Below are 19,709 nucleotides of genomic sequence, written 5' to 3' on the forward strand. Positions count from 1 at the left end.
GGAGCCCTGCATTATTTCTGCAAGTGAAGTCAGACAGACCCCCGTGGAATGAAGTCCAGTGTGTTGCGCTCAAAACTGATGATCCACCTGTGTTAGGGTGAAGATATTGAGATATTTGAAGCAAGAGAATGGAAGCTGTGTGTTTACTATGAATATTCGCTTCTGGAACTAGCTAGTTATTGTGACTTGACATGCTTAAATTAACTGGCTTTAAGGAATTTATGAACATAAATGGGAGGAAAAAGCAACAGCACAGCAAAACAAAATGGAAGAATTACTATATGCAGACTTCCTTGTATTTTTTCTTGTCCATCTATTGGCAAGATGAATGAAGGATGATACGTGGCTCAGGTGCAGCAAAAGTAAAAGAAATAACATGCACAACACATCCTACAAGGAAAAGAACACTGTTGAAAACTGGATGCACGCCAAACGCTGACCTGATCGTGATCTCCCCATCTACCAAAGGTATACTTCTAGTATAGAAAAATAGACGTGTAAGCGGGGGACAGCAAACTTCAAAACAACTCTAACCACCGCCGGCGGGAGCTTATGCTATGCCTTATTTTTTTCAGATGCGGATATGCGGGACCTGACCCATTCTATTCGGTAACTAAGCCAAGCCCATACGGAGAAACAAAAAAAGAGAAGAAAAATAATCGTTCAATGCAATGAATCAGAGAACAGGCGACACTCTTTCCGCAAACCCTCAGTAGGAAATTCTTATCGACATAGAGGAGCTTTGACAGGAGACAACAAAGGGGAAAACATAAGAGATACAGAATAAACTCCGACTCCAGGGCCGTTGCACGTTCATCGTTGGATCCACTTTGCTGTCACCAAGCCTCGCAGTATACAGTGATAATCTGACCTTGTGTTATCTCGCTCGCGTTGATTTCGAGGGTAGTGGAAAATGAAATGAAATGAAATAACAACAATCGTCATGCACCTAGAGTAGGATGAAAGGAAAGAAAAAAGAAAGAAAAATCCTTGTCATTCCGGATTACCCAATATTTTAAATCATGTTGCTTCCTTTGGAGCATCCTCTCCGGTGTGGGCTGCAATTAACATTATTTTTTCAACAGAGGGTTCCTTGTTTTAGCTAACGGCAGATTCATTCATAGGAGCCTCCTCAGCCACCATTCCATCCGCAGCTTGAGCGTTCGGTTCACGCTGAGGCTGTCGCGGAGAGTATTTGAAGGGTTGGCGAGGGTTGTAGATTTGCGGGTTGCAGCGGGGGCGGCAACACGTCTCGGTGGGCGGTCGGGACCACGCGCAGGAGGTGGAGCAGGTTATGAATCCACATCCATAGATTCTGCATCTGCTGTAATTTTAGGCTTTTGCTCTCGGGTTCTGGAATGGGAACGGGCGAATATGTGTTCACACGACGTTTTTATTTCCGCTGGTTTTGTTGATGGTTGGAGTCTCATCATCCTTTTTCGGAACAGTGTGTCCCCAAGAACCTCACCAGGGGTACGTTTCCGATCTCTTGGTGGCTATGTCAGGTGCATCTTTGTATGGCCAGAAGAAAATCTTCTAGAGCCATCGAGCGATCGACGATTCCGCGAGTCCGGGCTTGCTACAGGTCCAAGGCCCTTGCGTTTGTTTCTCAACATCTTCCGTAATAAATGGGCCCTCTAGATCCTGCGGAAGGTTTGGCTTTCGACCCGGAGGAGGATAGCCAAAGGCATCGTCACATTCGATCTGGGAATGCGACTTCATCCGAGGAGGGGATGGACCGGTGCGGGGGTTGTTGAGGGAATCCCTTGGCCTGATCCAGGTATAAGTATCGGGAACAATAACCTTTTCTTCGTTATGTTCGTTTCCAAGCCCTGTGTGGACCCAGCCATCCTTGTCAGTCCAAGGACGAGGAATGTAAGAATGAGACAAAACAGATAGTGAAAGAGGTTTCAGGATCGCGCTGGCAGCGAACTCGCAGGGGACACCTGCCTGAAAAGTTTCTCTGGAAATGGGTTGCTCCACTATAGCCGTTTGGCCAGCGTCCTTTGGTTCCGTAGTTTCACTCGCTTCTGCGGGTGAAGGGACGATGCCAGCGATCGAAGCATCTGAGGCATTGGCGTCTTTAGTCGCAATCGTCTGGTCAGCATCTTTTGACTCCGCAACTTCACTTGCTTGTGATTCTGAGTGGACGGCGTTAGCTGCCGCAGCATTAGAGGCACCGACGTTTTTGGTTGCAACGTTAAGAGCATCAACAAAATTAGGGGAACTGGATACTTCGCCACTGGTAATAACTCCCGCAGGAGTGGCTGATGTCTGAATACCTGTTCTTGAAGGATCCACATTGGTCGCGGAAGTCTGAAATGGAGAAGATGATGAACTGCCACCTGGGACAGTCTCTTTGTTTCCCTGGGAGGTGTCGGCTTCTGCCGGGTGCTCAGTCGAAGTAGCACCTAAAGCAGCTATGAACTGTTTCGCATACCATATGCGGTGTGAATGCTTGTAATTGATGGGCACTCGAGGCTTGAACTTAGGCTTCAAAGCATCTGTAGCTAGGCTCAGAAGTTTCTGAACTATAGCTTCCGATTCTGGAGGCGGAGTAAACGCTGAAGCAGCAGGCCTTGGAGAAGCAGTAGTTGATTTGGGTTTGGGAAAGGGGTTGGTTGCTTCGTCGGGGATGCTGGGCTCCAGGGCTCCCTCCAACCTGGAGGTGTCAAGATCTTCCGGAGCTGTGATCTCGTCGGCGGAGAGAGCAGCGGCTGATTGTTTTGGCAGCCAGGACAGTGAATCGACTGTAACATTCGCATTAGGGGTTTCCTCGTCCATTTTAGGTATGTCGTTGTTGGCGGCACTTGGTTGCTCGCAGGTATTTTCGACAATATTTTCTGTGGACATCGCTGTCTGAGGTTTCCCCCTTTTTGAGCCTTTCGCCCTGGTTTTTTTGCTCGTTGCCGTCTGCGAGCTGAGTTTAGCTTCCAGGGCCCTCAGCGTGGGTTTTCTAACTCGGTTTGATTGACGAGGTGGCATATTGGACTGTAAAATGGAGTTTGAAGAAGAGATATCTTGAGATTCTATGGATATCGGTGAGGTTTTTGTACAAGTATGATCTGGCAGAGAGGAATTGGAGCAAGAAAAAGGAGATGACAAGCTAGAAGAAATAGACGGTCGGTGAGGGGTGCTGTAAAGATGATTCTCCAACACCCCAGGAACAGTAGAGAATTTTTTTTCATTGACATCTTTCGGTGAATGAGATATGTTGAGACAATGGTAGTTTGACAATCCGCTGAGAGCATCGAATTCACCATCCAATCCCAGAGAAAATTCACAGGAGTTGATTTGTGCAACGGTGATATCCACCACCTCTGCAACATCAGTATCGTGTGATAGAATAGCAAATGCCTTTGCAAATCGAGGAGAAAGAGACGATTCTAGGTTAAGAAGCTCAATTAGGGTATCAGTTGCTGCTTGACATTTTGATTCTGATTCCGGACAAGAAAGAACCACAAGGACATTCACAATGAGTTTTCCTGCGGTTGCTATGCCCAAATCTACACAATGCGCATCTACCATTGCGTTGAATAAACTATCTCCGAATCCCGGTTTAAAACGTTTTAATTTAGCCAGCTTTGGGGCGATTCTTTTTGCTTCCAAATAAGTTAGGTAATGGAAGAATTTGGTAGAACAAGAGTCAACAGAAAGATTTTGTTTCTCCCCAAACTGTTCTCTATTAATTGTTGTCTGCCTCTCGTCTTTATGTATACTATTCGATTCTACTCGAATTGCAAATAGATTAGATAAACACCATTGTGTCGGGGAGGGAGACCTGTGACTAACCGCAAAATGTGCCGGATTTAAAATAGGGCACCCCACTCGCGGGATGCAAAGCTGCATCTTTCTTAACTGAGCTTCCACTAGTGTTTGGTCTTTGAGGAGCTTTGCTTCTGGGAGGATCCTGTTCGAGGGGAAGACCCTTTCTTCCATTGTCGATTTGCTGAGCAAGCCATATCGCCATAGCAATTGGACTATTGTCCCAAGGATATTTGACTGAGCCGAATATCTGAAATTTTGGCGTAATCGACGAGCTGATATGAGGCTCCTTGTGCACAGCTCTTGCATGTCTTGCTGCAATTTTACCAGGTTTCGAAGGAAAAGAAAACACAAGACAAGGCCGGCTCACGGGTTTCATTTGTGGAGCAGAGAGCAACTTTGCACTCTCAATTTCTTGCCAACTTTTGGAACATCGTCGATTGTAACTACTAGTCCGTTGGCGCTTTGCTGGGCGAGCGAAATCCGATTGGGTCGAAGTGTGCGATGATTGAGAAGTTTTCGAAAAGCTTCCAGAATCGATTTCATCATCCACTAGGGTCACCAACGGCTGCTCTACCACCAACGACTGGGTATGGTTATATGTCTGCCGTTGGATACAAATATGTTAGACTGATAGGGCCCCAATATGGAACACATGCTGTGGATGTGAAGAAGTTACCAGAATAGTTCCGCCCAGACTCATTTTCAGGAACAATATCCGTGGTCTGAAGCCAAAAAAAAAAATAAAAATAAAAATAAAAAAAAATAAAAATAAAAATAAAAAATAGAGTCGGATACAATTCCAAAGTAGATAGTTATTTCTACCACATAATAAACTGCCAGGTTGGGAGGACTGATGTGTTTATCATAAGTTGGCAGCTTCTTTCAACATGTTTCCTGGGAACAAAGCTTGCGGACTAATGGCTGGTTAACTCAACAATGTACGAAAGTAACGAGATACAGATATGAAGAATTGCAACTATTTCCTAAAGCCCATACCATCCGGTTGGCTGTGTGGGAGACGGTTGGAACGCAATGGCCAGCCCGGCAGCACACGTAGATAAATTAATTTATAGACCGGCAAAAAAAACTCACGTGCTGGCAGCAATTTGGCCGTTCGATTACTGCAAATTGCATGACGGGTGCGAAGGAGCTCAGAGGAATGGTGTGAAAATGAGATATGAGTACAGAGCACAGCGGTAATCGCTTAACCCCAGTTTATATAACAGCAAATTCCTCTCGCAAAAATAAGGTAGTTAACTGTGTATACACACATCAGGCACAGTAACCTAATTGGCATAAGGAAACAATTAGTTAGGGCTCCTGACCCTCTATGACTCTGCGCTAGCCTCTTTGGGAAGCCGGATCATGTGCCTGCTGCGCTACTCCCGATACTGAAACAGTGACCAAGTTCCCAGCTCCGCGGCCTTGAAGAACAGAACTGTGTATGCACTAAGGAGGATACACATAACAACAATACAAAACAAACAACCTCCCCTTTACACCTCCTTGTGGCGCTCCTGCACTTGTTATCTGCGCTGCTTTTGACTTCTGAGTTTCTACTAGCAAGATTGTTTAGATTAGCCGCATATCCTTTCGAGGATGCAGCTGCGGACACTCCTCCAAGCCGGTCTGCTGCTATCCGTACTCCCCTCTACCTGGGCAGGTTCTGGCTGGGGATTCGACAATGCTACAGTCGTAATTACACAAAAGAGTCAAGGGATTGGAGGGGGGTTGAAAAAGAGGTGTGTTGAGCGTGCATGCGCGTACGGTACCGTGGCCTGTGGGATGCTGATTGTACGCACTGGGAGGAGCTACTAGATTATCAGAGAATAAACCGCTGTCGCAACCGCTTTTGTTTGGAGATTCAGATATCCTCAAGCTTAGCTTGACGACTCAGGAAGACCATTCTGCCAAAAGACCACACCAGGCGTTCTTATTACTAGAAGAACTCGATACAGGACTCGACCTATCTTACCCTTTAAATGCGAGAGAAAGCGGAAAGGCAAGACTGGAGTTGGTTAGTTGGGACATGCACCCAGAACACCTAAGTGTCGAAAGTCGCATTATTAACCCACCCCCTCTCTCATTCTATCCAGGCACAAACGGACCTCCCTACGCAGTTCTTCCAGTCCTCGAAACCCATCGAAGCTAGATTTGTGATCGCCTCGTTCGGCTCAGCGAAGGGATATGACGGCTCTGTCTTCCGGTTGGATATTACCCGCGATGCCGCTGTCAACGGGCAGCCGCTCCCCTCCAACCCCCTCAGATATGGCAAGCTCAAGGAAATCCACCATATCTTCAAGGCTGATCCCAAGAGCCCTCCTCTCATCGTAACTCTGGTGTTTGTGATCGCTGTATTGGCTGCGTTACCTATGCTTGCAGGTTTGGTACGTATAACAGCTCGGATCAAATGGAGTCCTCTTCAAGGAGACCGTGGCTAACAGTGCCAGTAGTGGGTTTACCTGGGCGTAAACTTGAATCACCTCCAGATTGCACTCGAATCGTCACCTGTCCCACATATGTTGTTTCTCGGTTCGATTGTTGGGCTGGAGGGTATATTCTTCCTATATTATACCTCATGGAATCTTTTCCAAACCCTCCCCGCCGCACTGGCGGTAGGTGCAGTTGCCATCGTTAGTGGCAGTCGCGCATTGAGCGAAGTCCAAGAGAGACGTCTGGCAGGATTGCGCTAAGGTCATATTTATTGACTTTGGCTTTGTGCTCTGGTTATGCGACCCGGAAGAGTTGCCCAAGCATGTAAAATTATATATAAAAAAAGTGCTTGAGAATTGAGGATGGGATCTTTTTCAAATGGTTTCTTCATACATATACATAACCCGGCGAATTGATTGAGGGATTAGAATCCATGTATGAGATGAGATACCTGTAAAAGAAACCAAAATTTTTGTTTTTCAACCCTTGTCTTGCTGGACTCCGCAAAAGTGCCAACTGCACCACACAGCCAATAGGGTCTAACGTAAAAGCTTAGAACCGGATTAATAAATACACTCGCTACCCGGCTAAACACCACCATCCAAAATCCACTGTTCTAAATCAAACATAACGTATACACAGTCGTACACCCAAAGAAACTAGCGTTCCAATGTAGTTGATATGTTGCCCAAAATCCCTCAAATTGCCAACTCAGAGCTTGCCTGCCAAGCAGCACTGCTGAGCCCCTCAAACCCCTGACACCCCCACGGAGGGCATTTTGAATACATGAAATACCAGCATTCCAGTGGATTCAGAATGTGCCCAACCCCTCAATTCATCACTAATAAATTAATCTGAAATAATCTACAAAATCATCCCCCCCCCAATTCACCCGTGCCAGGCCTTGGATCTGCGTATGGCTGCTCTGCAGAACCAGGATATTCTCCAATGAATCAACTTCTGTGTCCTGCTCTCCTCCCAAAATATCAAAAATCACACTGTTTATCGCCTGAGAAGTGATCTCATAGGGGGGTTTTCAGAGAGTTTGATTTCTCTGCCCTGAGGAGTGCAGGGAGGAGGTTAGAGTAGCAACTCATTTTCTTCAAGGGCTGCAGGCGCTGAAGAAGGGGGTTTAGACACTGCTTGCTGTCAACCACCCGCCCGGCATCTGTCATGTATAGTCTGCATGCTGCTCAGCAGCGACAGGGGTGACTGTGAGATGTTATTCACCCATAGCAAGCTCCTGTCCTTTCATCTCGGCGTGCGTAGGCGCCCTGTGTATAGTTCCCCCCCCCTCCCCCCCCTGCCGTGGACGTGCCCCCCCCAGATCTCATCCCCTGATCAGTGCGGTTGGGCACATATCAACGACATTGGAACGGCTAGTTATTTTGGGTGTAACGACTGTGTATACGCTATGTTTGATTTGGAATAGTGTATTGTGGATGGGGGTGTATTTAGCCGGGGTAGGCGTCTAACTTTCCGTCTCCACATCCAAAGCTAAGAAGAAATAACCTTGGAACAACTAACCCGCATACTTTAGCAAAAAAGCTTTCTTTGGTTATTCATTCACCTGCAACATACGGAGTGTACACTTGACCATTGACCTAGCACCTCCATTATATAGACTCACAATGGGCGCATCTTCGTCGAAGCCAATTAAGGCGGCTGCAGGTGCTGCTTCCCGCCGCCAATACCCCAAGAAACCCTCTCCGTCAACCACAAACACTAGCAGCATCACACCCTCAGATCAAGCGGCGAAGGTATCCAGTCAACAACGACAGGCAGGATCTACACTTGATTCAGGGGAGAAAGAGAGCTCTGCAAAAACAGAAGGTATGTTAATATGTATGCATATGTATTGCATATTTGTTTGGCGTTTTGCTTGCGGAAACAGAAAAAATATTTCCTGCTCGAGCGCGTGTCTCCCTCGATCACTCCCGCCAAGCCATCACTCCGCACCCTCTGTATAAAGCTATGGGAGCAATCGAGTTCTAATTCTAACCGAAACCAACAATGCCTAAACAAAAAAAAAAAAAAAACCTTAATAGTTATTGACCTCGATGCCCGGGACCCTCACTTCGCAGCCTCCCTCCGCTCCATAGGCCCCGTCACACCCCACCCCACCCTCTCAAACTCCAGCACCTTCAACAAACAGCAAACCCCACCTTTCCTCCAGTCCCCTAAATCCCCCATCCCTTCATCGACAGTATCCTCCACCACAAATCCCGCCCTACTCGTCCTTTCCGCTCGCGCCCAGCTGGAAAAAGCTGCTGAGAGCGAACTCGAGGCCATGGGCAGACATGGCCACCCGGGCCGGGAGTTCTTGGATATTGTAAGCATCAAGCAGATTTTGGCTATGAGGGATAGGGAGGGGATGTCGGAGGAGATGATTGAAAGGCAGTTTAGGTTAAAAAAGGGGGTGGTGGGGAGGTTGGGGGTGAAGGGGGTTGTTGGGGTTATAAGATGAGAGGGGACGGGATGATGATTTTGGTGCCATTCCGCTTTTATGCTGGGTGAATGTTTAGATATATGTTATGATTCCAAATTTGCGTCTATTTAGTGGCAGAGCATTATGCATGCATGTATGTATGTACATGCAGTTTACTGTACATATGTTCTGTTCAAGATATAATTTGGATTCACTTTTGCTATGTTCTCAGGGTGATTCAGCAGGTCATGAGAAGTGAACATTTTATCCTGTTAGAAACAACTACTTTAATAGCTAGCTCCATTGCGATAAGAGGAAATCTTCATCAATTCATTGTAATTAAATTTAATCCAGAGAACAAATACGTACAACAAAGCTATTGTTATCGGCAATCAAGGGAAGAATACATATCCTTCTGAGTCTGTATCCATCTCCCAGGGCATGAAGATGTGAAGTATTGGGAGTAACCAAGGTCTTAAACGGAGTTACCAAACATCACAAGATACAACTTCACTGACAAAAGGGGTACTAGATATCGAATAATGGCGAAAGAAAAACAAGGGGGAAATAATCATCGAGTTAAAATCAAAATGACACGAACATACGAAGCTAAGTTAGCCGAAAGTACAATATAAAAAAAAAAAATAATGCCATAAACTCAAATATAACAAAAACTTGTTTATCGACAGAATGACCGTGGTACGTTCTGTATAGCGGATTCCACTTCCATGGCTGCTTCAGCAGACTTGTCCATCAATCTCGAAGGACGCCTTGCACACCCCACTCAAATGTAAAACATAGTATCTGCCAGATCCTGGTGAACCATAACATCGCTACCGGAGGGCATAGGACCACCATCACCAGCACCAGAGGAAGCAACACTGACGTCAGGGCTCACATCAAAATACTTGCTCATGTAGCGCCGGGCACGCTCACAAACCAGGTCCGCATAGTAAGCCGGTGGGCAGATGCTGACAGCCTTGGTTGCTCGACCGAACAAGTAACAGAGATTGTGTGTCAGGTCCTCGAGGTCGTCAGCAATGCTAGGAAATCGGTTGGATGTCTTTCTGCCGGAGAAAATCTCGTCGTGAATGACGTAGTAATGGGCGGGACGCGCAGTGCCTTGTAGAGCGGTATGGGCCTGCAAAAAGAAATCCCAGTTACGTGACTCTGTGACGCCGCGGTCGACGACGGTGCCGTTGTTGGGATTTGAGCTGCTATCGGCATCTTTGAGGTCAGTTGGGTAGAATCTTGTATTGTGTCGTTTTCCTACGATGATGATAGAAATTCTTGGTAGACCCTTCTTTGACTGGTCAGCTGGGTAGATAGCTTTGCATGCGTTGCGGAGCAGTGGTAATTCTTCGTCAAGGACTTTGGCGTATTGACCTTCGGATACTCCATCGCGGTATATCAGGATATTCTCTGGCAGACGTTTGCCATTTCTCTTTTGCCAAAGTTGCAGACGAGATTGAAGCATGGGATCAAGATCGTTAACCATCTCCGCGCGGGCCTGGTGCTGCAAACGGATGCTGGCGGGCCACTGGCCAAGCACATTATCCACGCTTGCGACCATTCCAGCAATGCTTGGTGCAGTTGGGGCAGAACCGGGAGAGGGGTGAGTGACATCAATACCAACGACCATGGTTTTGCCCTCGGAGAGAGTTCCTAGCTTGGATGGTTGAAGCCGGTGGTTGACCCCTCCAAGCTTCAAGTTGAACTTCAGAGCAACGTTGGCAAAATATTGAGCCTGATTCTTCGCAAATTTTTCTGCGACAACGCAAATAGTATGGATGCCATCTTTGACATCTCCCCTGTATTTTACCTGATTGTAAATTGGGGGGCTTGCAAAAGGTAAGATCACCAGGACCAACCTTACACGCGACTGCTGGCGAATTTCCGCGAAAATAGGGTCAATGGTTACATCCTCTGGGCTTTGGCCCCGGGGAACATTAACAGCAATTGGCCGGCTGGGTGCCGGAACAGCAAGACCCTGCATCTTCGCAGTATCCATAAATCTATCAACGCTATCGGAAAGGGCTGCTGTGTCAGTTCGCCCCCCCTGGTAATATAGATAGGTCCAGGGCGGAAGCTGAGATCCTTGGTGAAATGCAACCTTCTGAAGGTTCCAGTTCCCGCTTTGAGGGATTTTGAAGCTCTGTCCTTTGTACTGGACAGAATTCGGCCCTTCCAAGACCCGGCCAGGAACAGTGATTAAATTGGGCAACATCGACAAGTCCATACCATCCTGGATATTGTAAGCGACCGCCTCAGGGGCTTACAGCAGCAGCAGCAGCAGCAGCAGCAGCAGCAGCAGAGTAAAGGTAAGCACTTACCAACATGGGGTTCAACTGTGGACCAACACCAAGAACCCGGGCACCATTCGTGACGATTGACTTGGCATTTTCCACAGGTTTAGCGACCGCAAACTTGATCATATTTTGTGTTTGATTGGGGTTAAGCTTAGCATTTGCCGGCTGTCCAGGCAGTACCTGGCAAACGTCCGCAGGGAGGTAGTTTGGATTTTCCTTGTTTCCTACGTTGACAACCGGAAGTGCCTCGTTGAGCAACGGAAGGTTTGGATATGCTGTTTTTGGAGTTAGAAACCAGGAGCAAGACCAGTTTGCTTGTTCACTTACTGCGTCTGAAATAGTCGTAAACACTTATATATGTGCCTGTAGGTAAATTTCCGGCAGGTTTATCTCCAGGCGTTTTGCCTTTCTTCCCGCTTTTCTTTGGTTGACTCTCTGCAGGCGGCGCTGGCTCATCAAGAAAGAATTTGACGTCTTTTGGACCTGCTCCTAGCCAAGGCACCTGCGGTGGGTTTTCCAAGCGTCGACCATCATGTTGTTGTGCAAGGCCCTCAATGGTCTTGATCCGCAAAATAACCTGGCCCGATTTATTCTTACGGACAACATGTGTGACGCTGACGCGTAATCTCTTAAGGAAGCGATGGAGTTGGCTCATGCGATCTCGGCCTCGCATAATACTACTGAGATTATTTATGATATCAGATAAGCTACCACTACTGTAGCAAGGAGTGGCCCTAACTTGAACGTTCACAAGAAGGCGAGAAGTCGCGGCCCGGACGCTGACGAAGAAACCCCTAAGTGCTACTAGTCCTCCAGAAAGATCGTAACTTTCGACTCCCTGTTCCAAGGGGAAATGTTTGTTTGAACCAATCGAGAGTAAATTCCGATTAGACTTCGGGTGATGACCAAAGACGATGTTCAATGCCTGAAGAATCTCTTCTTTGCTAGTGAGAGGTACGCCAGAATTAGGCGAGGAGAGATATTGCATCAATGTTGCTACATCAAGAGAACCAATGGGAATGACCCGAATCTGGTAAGTCTTGGCCTTGGGGGGAATCTCGTCTTCGTCCTCGAGTCGATATTTAATCGGAAACAGTTCCTGGACAAGATTAAGGTTGGTCTTGCAGACCAAGGTTGCCTTGTAATCGGTTGCAATTTTGTTCGCCATGTTTCCAAAATGATCTTCCAACAAAAGTTCAATAATACGCTTGAGCTTCCTGCCAGAAGGTATTTTGGAATCTTGTTCCAGGACCTCCACCTTGTAGCGGTACAGGGTGAGATTCGATTTTGATATCATTTCAAAGTAATTCGCCCAAAGCAGGACGGGCCTTCCTTGTGTTCCGAAGGCAGGCCTTAGGGGAAATTCCCTGTTAAGTGAAAGGGACTCTAAGCTCACTTCCCTCCCTGGGCTAGCGGTTCCTTTATACTGGTCCTCGACCTTTTTAACATTCAGATCTGGGGAGGGAATCTTTCCACTGGATGGACTGTGAGAACAAGACGGGTAAGTGAAACTGGTCCGTATGATGGGTAGGTTTGGCGCTTACGAGAATACCTCTGGGCCACGTCCAACACCACGTCCACCACCACGTCCCCCACCACGTCCTCCCCTGAATCCTCCACCATCATCACGGCCGCGGTCACCTCGATATCCACCACGTTCACCACGCCCACGTCCACCTGAAGGAGCATCGAAAATGGGATGTTGTCCCTGGCCCGGATCAGAACCCTGTCCACGTCCCCTACCTCGTTGTCCTCCACGGTCTCCACCCCGCCCCCTGCCACCACCACGAGATTGTTGTTCCGACATTCTGGGAGATGGTCAGTGTCGACTGAGAATTATCGATCGGGAAAATGTATTAGCAGATGTGCATTCGCTTTCTTTGCAGAGAAAACAAGGTATGGGAAGGAAGATATACTCACGGAACCAGGCAGGTAGTGGATTTAACCGAATGGCAAAATTGGGCGGCGGTGCTTTTAGATACTACAAGGACCCCGTTTGGATGCCTGAAACCGATTGCGGAGATATTTCGCATTCAATGCACCCAAAAAATAAGACTTACTGCAACCTCCACGAGTCGTAGTTAACTCGTTGACCTAAGTAATTGTGGGCATTCCATCTGTCGAATTCTACTAAAGAGTGGATAGAAGCTGCGAGAGAAACGCAACAAGCCACTCAATGCAAGCTAGTTTTATTCCCCGCCTTGCTGCACAGGTTGTTGTTGGCCTTTGATATGACGGAAACTCAGTTTTGTCCGTAGTGGGGTTTGTCAGTTTCGCGTGTGTTGCCGAGCCATAGTTTAGACGCTAGAGACTCGAATTTTCAATTACACTAGCCAACCACGTATTTTCATCGAGATCACTACAACGCAATGAGACAGATATTCATATTATACATCAACCATTAAATTTACATATAGAATAGACCATATAAATATATGACTAATTCATAGGATAAGTTGCTTGGGCTTAATAACCTATCCGAAACATGAAACTCGCGATTTTCAAACAGTTGAACTCGCAGGTCTGATTATCACTTTGAGCAGGTTGAAATACAGAGAGTATTGTACGGAGGGGTTGCGGATCCAAAAGTTCCTGCCATTCCCATTTCCGTGCTAGTAAGCTTGGCTGTATCAGTGTGTATCTCAACTTCCACAACTAATCTGAGACCCTGATGCCTGCAAATACTCTCTCTCACTAATTACCTTTTCTAAAAATTTTCTCATTCTTCATACACTAACTATCTTCGATTCGTCATGAGCTTTCATTCTATTGAGCTTCATGTTCAAGCTCTGACTCTTCCCACTAAGGGGCTACACATCTGAGAAAGTCCAAAAAATCATAGATATTTCTGAACATATATAGAAAAATCTAAATAAAAATGCAAGAAAGCAAGACTACAACTCTGGTGCTGACTATCATATTCAAAAAGAGTATTGACAGAATACTTTATGAAAGCAGTCAGTCCAAAGAAACATTCTTAGAGAGAAAAAAGTCCGCCATATAATCTATTATTAAAAATTGATATGAATATGAAAAATCTTATAATAAAATTTTAATTTACGAAGTTATAATTTATGAAGTTGTGGCAAACAGAAGCTCCTACCGCTGGTCACTAAATATCCATCTAAAATGGCACACATCGACTTATTGACTTTTCATTCATTTCTTCCAATCTTGAAAAAATCTGATATAAAACATATTTCAAAGTTGATTTTTATATGTAATTTGGCCGGTATAAGTCATAAAAAAAGATAAGGTAAAATCAGATATTTCACAGTTATAAAACACAAGGTGAAATCTCTAGAGATGGAGAAAAAATTAAAGATCAAAATATCAATGAAATGATTTTTCTCTTTCTGAACATAAAACTCAATGTTACTTTTATTTGATAAGTTGATTTTTTTTACAACTCTGTTTATTAGGTTTTAAAATATGAATTTGTGATATGAAATCTTTATAAAATCAAAATTAACCGATTTTTCAAAGAAATATTAGCTTTATTTTTGCTTTTGAGAATGAATATTAAAGTTAGTATGATTTAAAAAAAGAAAATTAAAATAATGAAATATCTAAAACTTTTAAAGATAAAGCTATTTAAGTTTAATATCAAATTTTTAAGATTTATAGTTTTATTTGTATGTAAGGAGTTTTTAAGTTTATTTTCTCAAAATAACTTTTATAATAGAAAAATTCAATTGTTATTATATATAAAAGTTAAAGAGACTACTTAAGATAAAAAATTACCAAAAAAACCTTTAATAAATACAAAGAGTAAACTAAATTAATGACTAAATAAAAAATTAACTACTACTAATATATAGTAAACAAAATTGTAAAATAAAACAGAAAAAAAACTTTAGTAATAATATTTTAAAATAAATAATAAATTAATTAATATAAATATCAGAAAATTAATAAAATCTTTTATTTATTAACTTTTAGCAATCAATATTAATAAAAATTATAGTTAATATTATTTTTATAACTTAATATTTCAAATTAAAAATAATTAATATAGTATTTATTATTATAATTTATTTTTTATAGTTATTTCATTCTGTTATTATAGTAACAAATTAGTTGTAAAACTATTAAATAACTATATATATTAAAATTTAATAATAATTTTATAAATGATTGAAATCAACTTATCTGTTAAATTTTACGAAAATATTATATAAAATCTATTTTTATTATTGAGAATATTTTAATTTATTAATATTTTAGATAGTTCAAATATTTTATTTTGAAAATTGAAAATAAGTTAGTTTTAAACTAAATTCAATAATTTACTGGAATCAAAGTCTGCTATAGTTTATTTCATGCTTGGGAGATAACCTGGCGATGATCTCAACTACCCAAATGTTAACCAACAGCGTTTATTGCTTGGAATATTTCAGTTGATAGTCCAGGAAGCTAGTTGATATACCTGCCCTGTATTTCTCCCTCTTTATTGCCTTTGGTCCCTAATCCACTGGCCCACTTACCTCCTTATTTCAACGGAGAATGAGAACGGACCGCAAAGGTTGTTCTGGAAATGCATCAATTCACAAGTGAACATGTTTAGTGGAAATACTCAGCTACATTCTGCAAGGCTACCAGCGTAATGGGACAGGGGCATGCTCCCATTCCTTCGTAATGCAGAAGAACTGAGCCATCCGAAACACCGTCGCTGCACCAAAGAGGACATATTTGCAAGATACTGGTTGACTAGCAGCCGCAATGAACCGTTGGACCGAAATACAGGATAGGGTGGTAAGACATCAGGCCTCTGGGCATCTTTCGGACTGAAAATCGCAATGAGAGGCATGGGATATATCTTCTGCTCTGTGCATGAACAGCGGTGAAATATGCCTGTTTTCAGTCGTGTCAAGCTGAAAGGCGGTTGGATTTCCCGTACTTAGTTTACGATCAATTTGGGTCTCTATGGATTATCATGACTGCATTGCTCTGTTTTAGTATTAGCTATCATGTGTGGATAATACGATGCAGAAAATCGTCTCCAATAGAAAAGCGCAGGGTGCACTTTTGTGTGACGTGGGGTTGCCCAATCCTTCGATAATCCTGTGCTGTTTTCCAGAATCTTGAGAGCCAAATACGGACACCAATGGATATTGACATTATTATATATGGCATGTGCGGCAGGTCGGTGTCTTGAACCATTAAATATCCCGAAACAGAAACATGAAGAGCCAGTATGTTAACAGAAGTTAGAAGGAAAAAGAACGAAACGACACCTGATCCGCTAATAACAAAAACAAGAACAGCCCATCATGAAATAGATATCAATCATAAAAATAGGGAAGGATTGGAAAACCCACAATAAGACAAGACAATCCAAGTTTCACAACAGCACCGGCCAAAGTCATTCTTCATCCAGCTAACAAAACGAGACGAAAACCCTCAGCATCCCCCGACTCCTTCCCCTTACCACGAACTATGACCCCCATCCATCTTCAAATCGCTACCCGTCATAAAGCTGCTGGCATCACTGATCAAAAAGACCGCAGCACCACGGTACTCTTGAGGAGAGCTAAGCCGATTCAGCATGTTCTGCTTAGGCCATTCGATCCTACGCTCTGGGTACTGTGTGAATAGGTCCTCGACCATGGCGGTGACGATGTAGCCAGGTGAGATGGTATTGACACGGATACCATGTTGGCCCCATTCCGACGCAAGGTTGCGAGCCAGTTGTATCACACCAGCTTTGCTGGCGTTGTAAGCAGGACAGATCAGACCCTATATGTTTTATTTTTATGGTTAAGTTAGTGATCGCTTTAGTGGTGAGTTAACTAGGGTCATCTGAGTAGGAATTGGCTTGTTTTGACAGGTTTGCATGTGGGGTAATTTTAGGGGCAAATTTGACGGGGCTATTTTATGACAGCGAGTGTTGGGTAGCAAATGTGAATGTTCTCTCGCATCACACCCGGAGCCACAAAAAAAGAAAAGAAAAAAAGCAATGAAATGAAATGAGAAAATGAGTGGCTTATTTAGACATTTTGATGGCTGTCTTTCCGGCTAGGCCGAAGTAAATCACGAAAATAAATAAACAAATAAATAAAGACCCGACAAGAACAATATGCAATTGACATGGAAATCACATACCCTATTCGCAATAGACCCACTCATACTCGCAATCATAACAATACTGCCGCCATTGCCAAACCGGATCATCTGCTTCGCAACAGCTTGCGAAGTCATAAATACGCCGGTGATGTTGATCTCAAACATCAAATTGGCGTCTTTGGCCGTGTACTCCAATGCGGGGGATTCCTGCTGGATCCCCGCTGCGGCAATAAGACCATCCATCCGGTTTTCATGGGCTGCAATTTCCTTGATGACGTCGTTCAGACCTTCGGTGTCGCGAACATCGATGCGTCGGTAATGAAGTTTTGTGTCCAACTCTTCAGCCGCACGCCGTTGGATGCGATAAAAATCGGGAGACTACACGTATGTATGTATATATGTGAGTGATTGTGCTCAGTGGTTGGCTTAATTAGGATACTTTGATCCCAACTATATGTCCTGGGTAACGTGGATATGTGTGAATGGGCGGGACCTCAGTGGTTGCAAAGAAGTATGAACTTACAGGCTGTTCAAGACGGTCAAGGGCGTAGACTGCCATTACCATTTGTTGATTATTAGCCTGTAGCTCTCATTGAGCCAACGCAGAAAGAGCATAAGAGAAAAGGACTGGTTAAAACGAGGAGAATAGGTCCACAATGAAACTTCCGCGATTTAGAATCCGAAAGCCAGCACAAACCAGCGAATCAATCCAATGCAACACTCCAGTATTTCCTTGTTCGGCTGCCACACCAAAAGCGATCCCCCTTGGTGCAGGAAAACGTCCTCCGGAGTGATCAAAAAAAGAAGTAGATATGAAATTGATGAAAACAAAAACACTTCGCTAGGACCATTGATAAATTTATTGAAAAAAAAAAAGAAAAAGAAAAAGAAAAAAGAAAAGAAATGAAATGAAATGAAATGAAAAAAAAAAAAAAAAAAAAAAAAAAATGAAAATGAAAAAGAAAAAGAAAAAAGAAAACGAAAAAGAAATTAAAGAAACTCACCTGTAGCGCCAGCTTCTAGCAAGGCTTCAGCCTGTGTCAACCCTAGCCCCCGTGCAGCACCAGAGACAACAACAACTTTGCCAGTGAGGAGGAATTCAGGCAATCTGCTCTTAGTGCCCTCGAAGTTATTCTGTTGGTCAGAATTCAAAAGATTGATCTCTTTTGTTGGAGGATTACTGGAACCTCGAGTCACGAATGTTGCCGCTTGCGTGTCATCTTTCGTGTTATTGAAGAGTTGAGACATGTGAAAAGGGGCTGTCGGGATGAAGGGTAAGGCAGAGGGAATAGTTAGTAGGGATTTTTTGTTGATACTGTGAGTGTTGGGGTGAGAGCCGTTTGGAGAAAGGTAGAATGACGAAGCTCTGCTGGATGATAATGAATATCGAAGACGGATTGGCGAGGGGATCAGAGTCACCAAACGGGTGATTGAGTATGTTGGGGATGAGTGTTCTAGACAACCTTTCTTGGAGAAATCGATCTAGCTTGTTGTATTTATCTATGTACAGTACCTATCTCGGATATCGAATAGAATGGATATAAACGGTTTCGTGGCGAGTTTGGAGTCCGGAATGGAGAGAGTTTGTAAAGATAATTGTGGATGTAGATCGATGTGGTCCGAGGTAGTCCACATGTATGTACTAAAGGTGGAGGTATGATTATCAGTGGTGCCATCCCGCCCTGGGACGCTATCATTTTTACGGAGTCGTGTGGAAGTTGGCTGCAGCGAGCGTTCCATTTTCCCCCGTTTGTAACAAATCTATTCGAATATCAACTCAAACATCCAGGTATCCGATTAAAGAAAGGTACACCACATACTCTGTTCATCCATACTATTCATACACATTTCATGCGCACAGGCAGGATATACTCCGTACAGAGCATTGAGGTATTAGTAGCCCAGCCTGTTATGCTCTCCAGGACGACCCCGGGAGGGTGCGTGCTCTGCCAGTCGCCAGTTTGGATTCACTTGATGGGCAAATATATGTTCTGTCACGTTGGCAATAATAATAGGTCACTGCTCTGTAATAAGCGGGGATCCTTGAATTTGAGGTTCTGTCACCCGTAGAGACATCGACTAGATGCCCGGGAATAAACACCTAATGGGGAGACCGAATAATTGGAACAACCCAGTTTTGGTGCAACAACTGAATGACAGGTATGGAGATTACTCTATCCAACAGCCCGGATGAGGACGGGCCCAGCGGAATTGCCGATTGAGAAATGGCAGACGACAAATTGTGGGGGCTGGAGAAACGGGGCTGGAGAAACAGGGCTGGTGGATCTGAGGACAATGACAGGAAGACCACGAGATAGGTCAGACCTGTCCACCAGAATATCCCAAGAAGGGATAGAGTAAGAAGCCTTTAGGGAGAATCTGCCCCGCAGGAGATATATAGAAGGGTACACTAATATGGCCTTGTGAAAATGAGGAATAACGCCCCTCTTTAACTAAAGCTTTAACCACAAATAGGGTTCCACACCCCTATTATTTAGTTAAGACCTACCAACGACATGGCTTTGCTGGACTTTTAGTGGCTTGGCGATATCCAAAATATTTGGGGTTTAGACTCGGCGTTTGGCGGCAGTATTATCTAGTTAGCGATCTCCGTGGCACAAGGTTAACTATGCTCTTCAATCAATTTCTTTTGCCTTTTTCACTATTCTGCTTGGTACTCAGAAAGTTGGCAAGGTCGTTAACCT

General features: G+C 44.2%; 5 protein-coding genes across 5 annotated transcripts; 2 read left to right on the top strand and 3 right to left on the bottom strand.

Moving 5' to 3' along the window:
• Nucleotides 1-1,536: 1,536 nt before the first annotated feature.
• PAAG_03228 (hypothetical protein) lies at nt 1,537-4,468 on the bottom strand (the record flags this gene model as incomplete). The annotated part of the gene is made up of 3 exons (XM_015844890.1): nt 1,537-3,728; nt 3,793-4,369; nt 4,445-4,468. 3 exons carry the CDS (start codon nt 4,466-4,468, stop codon nt 1,537-1,539), a joined length of 2,793 nt encoding a protein of 930 aa, XP_015702096.1.
• Nucleotides 4,469-5,367: 899 nt separating this feature from the next.
• PAAG_03229 (hypothetical protein) lies at nt 5,368-6,461 on the top strand (the record flags this gene model as incomplete). Its single annotated transcript, XM_015844891.1, has 4 exons — nt 5,368-5,510; nt 5,587-5,785; nt 5,865-6,155; nt 6,222-6,461. 4 exons carry the CDS (start codon nt 5,368-5,370, stop codon nt 6,459-6,461), a joined length of 873 nt encoding a protein of 290 aa, XP_015702097.1.
• A 1,371-nt stretch (nt 6,462-7,832) lies between these two features.
• On the top strand, nt 7,833-8,668 carry PAAG_03230 (hypothetical protein; the record flags this gene model as incomplete). The annotated part of the gene is made up of 2 exons (XM_015844892.1): nt 7,833-8,034; nt 8,250-8,668. 2 exons carry the CDS (start codon nt 7,833-7,835, stop codon nt 8,666-8,668), a joined length of 621 nt encoding a protein of 206 aa, XP_015702098.1.
• Nucleotides 8,669-9,413: 745 nt separating this feature from the next.
• On the bottom strand, nt 9,414-12,745 carry PAAG_03231 (RNA interference and gene silencing protein; the record flags this gene model as incomplete). The annotated part of the gene is made up of 4 exons (XM_002794640.2): nt 9,414-10,874; nt 10,963-11,213; nt 11,266-12,422; nt 12,483-12,745. 4 exons carry the CDS (start codon nt 12,743-12,745, stop codon nt 9,414-9,416), a joined length of 3,132 nt encoding a protein of 1,043 aa, XP_002794686.1.
• A 3,620-nt stretch (nt 12,746-16,365) lies between these two features.
• Nucleotides 16,366-18,252, bottom strand: PAAG_03233 (hypothetical protein; the record flags this gene model as incomplete). The annotated part of the gene is made up of 4 exons (XM_002794642.1): nt 16,366-16,677; nt 17,044-17,382; nt 17,528-17,556; nt 18,009-18,252. 4 exons carry the CDS (start codon nt 18,250-18,252, stop codon nt 16,366-16,368), a joined length of 924 nt encoding a protein of 307 aa, XP_002794688.1.
• Nucleotides 18,253-19,709: the final 1,457 nt, after the last annotated feature.

The sequence above is a fragment of the Paracoccidioides lutzii genome (assembly GCF_000150705.2).
Source record: "Paracoccidioides lutzii Pb01 unplaced genomic scaffold supercont2.8, whole genome shotgun sequence".
Classification (NCBI taxonomy): domain Eukaryota; kingdom Fungi; phylum Ascomycota; class Eurotiomycetes; order Onygenales; family Ajellomycetaceae; genus Paracoccidioides; species Paracoccidioides lutzii.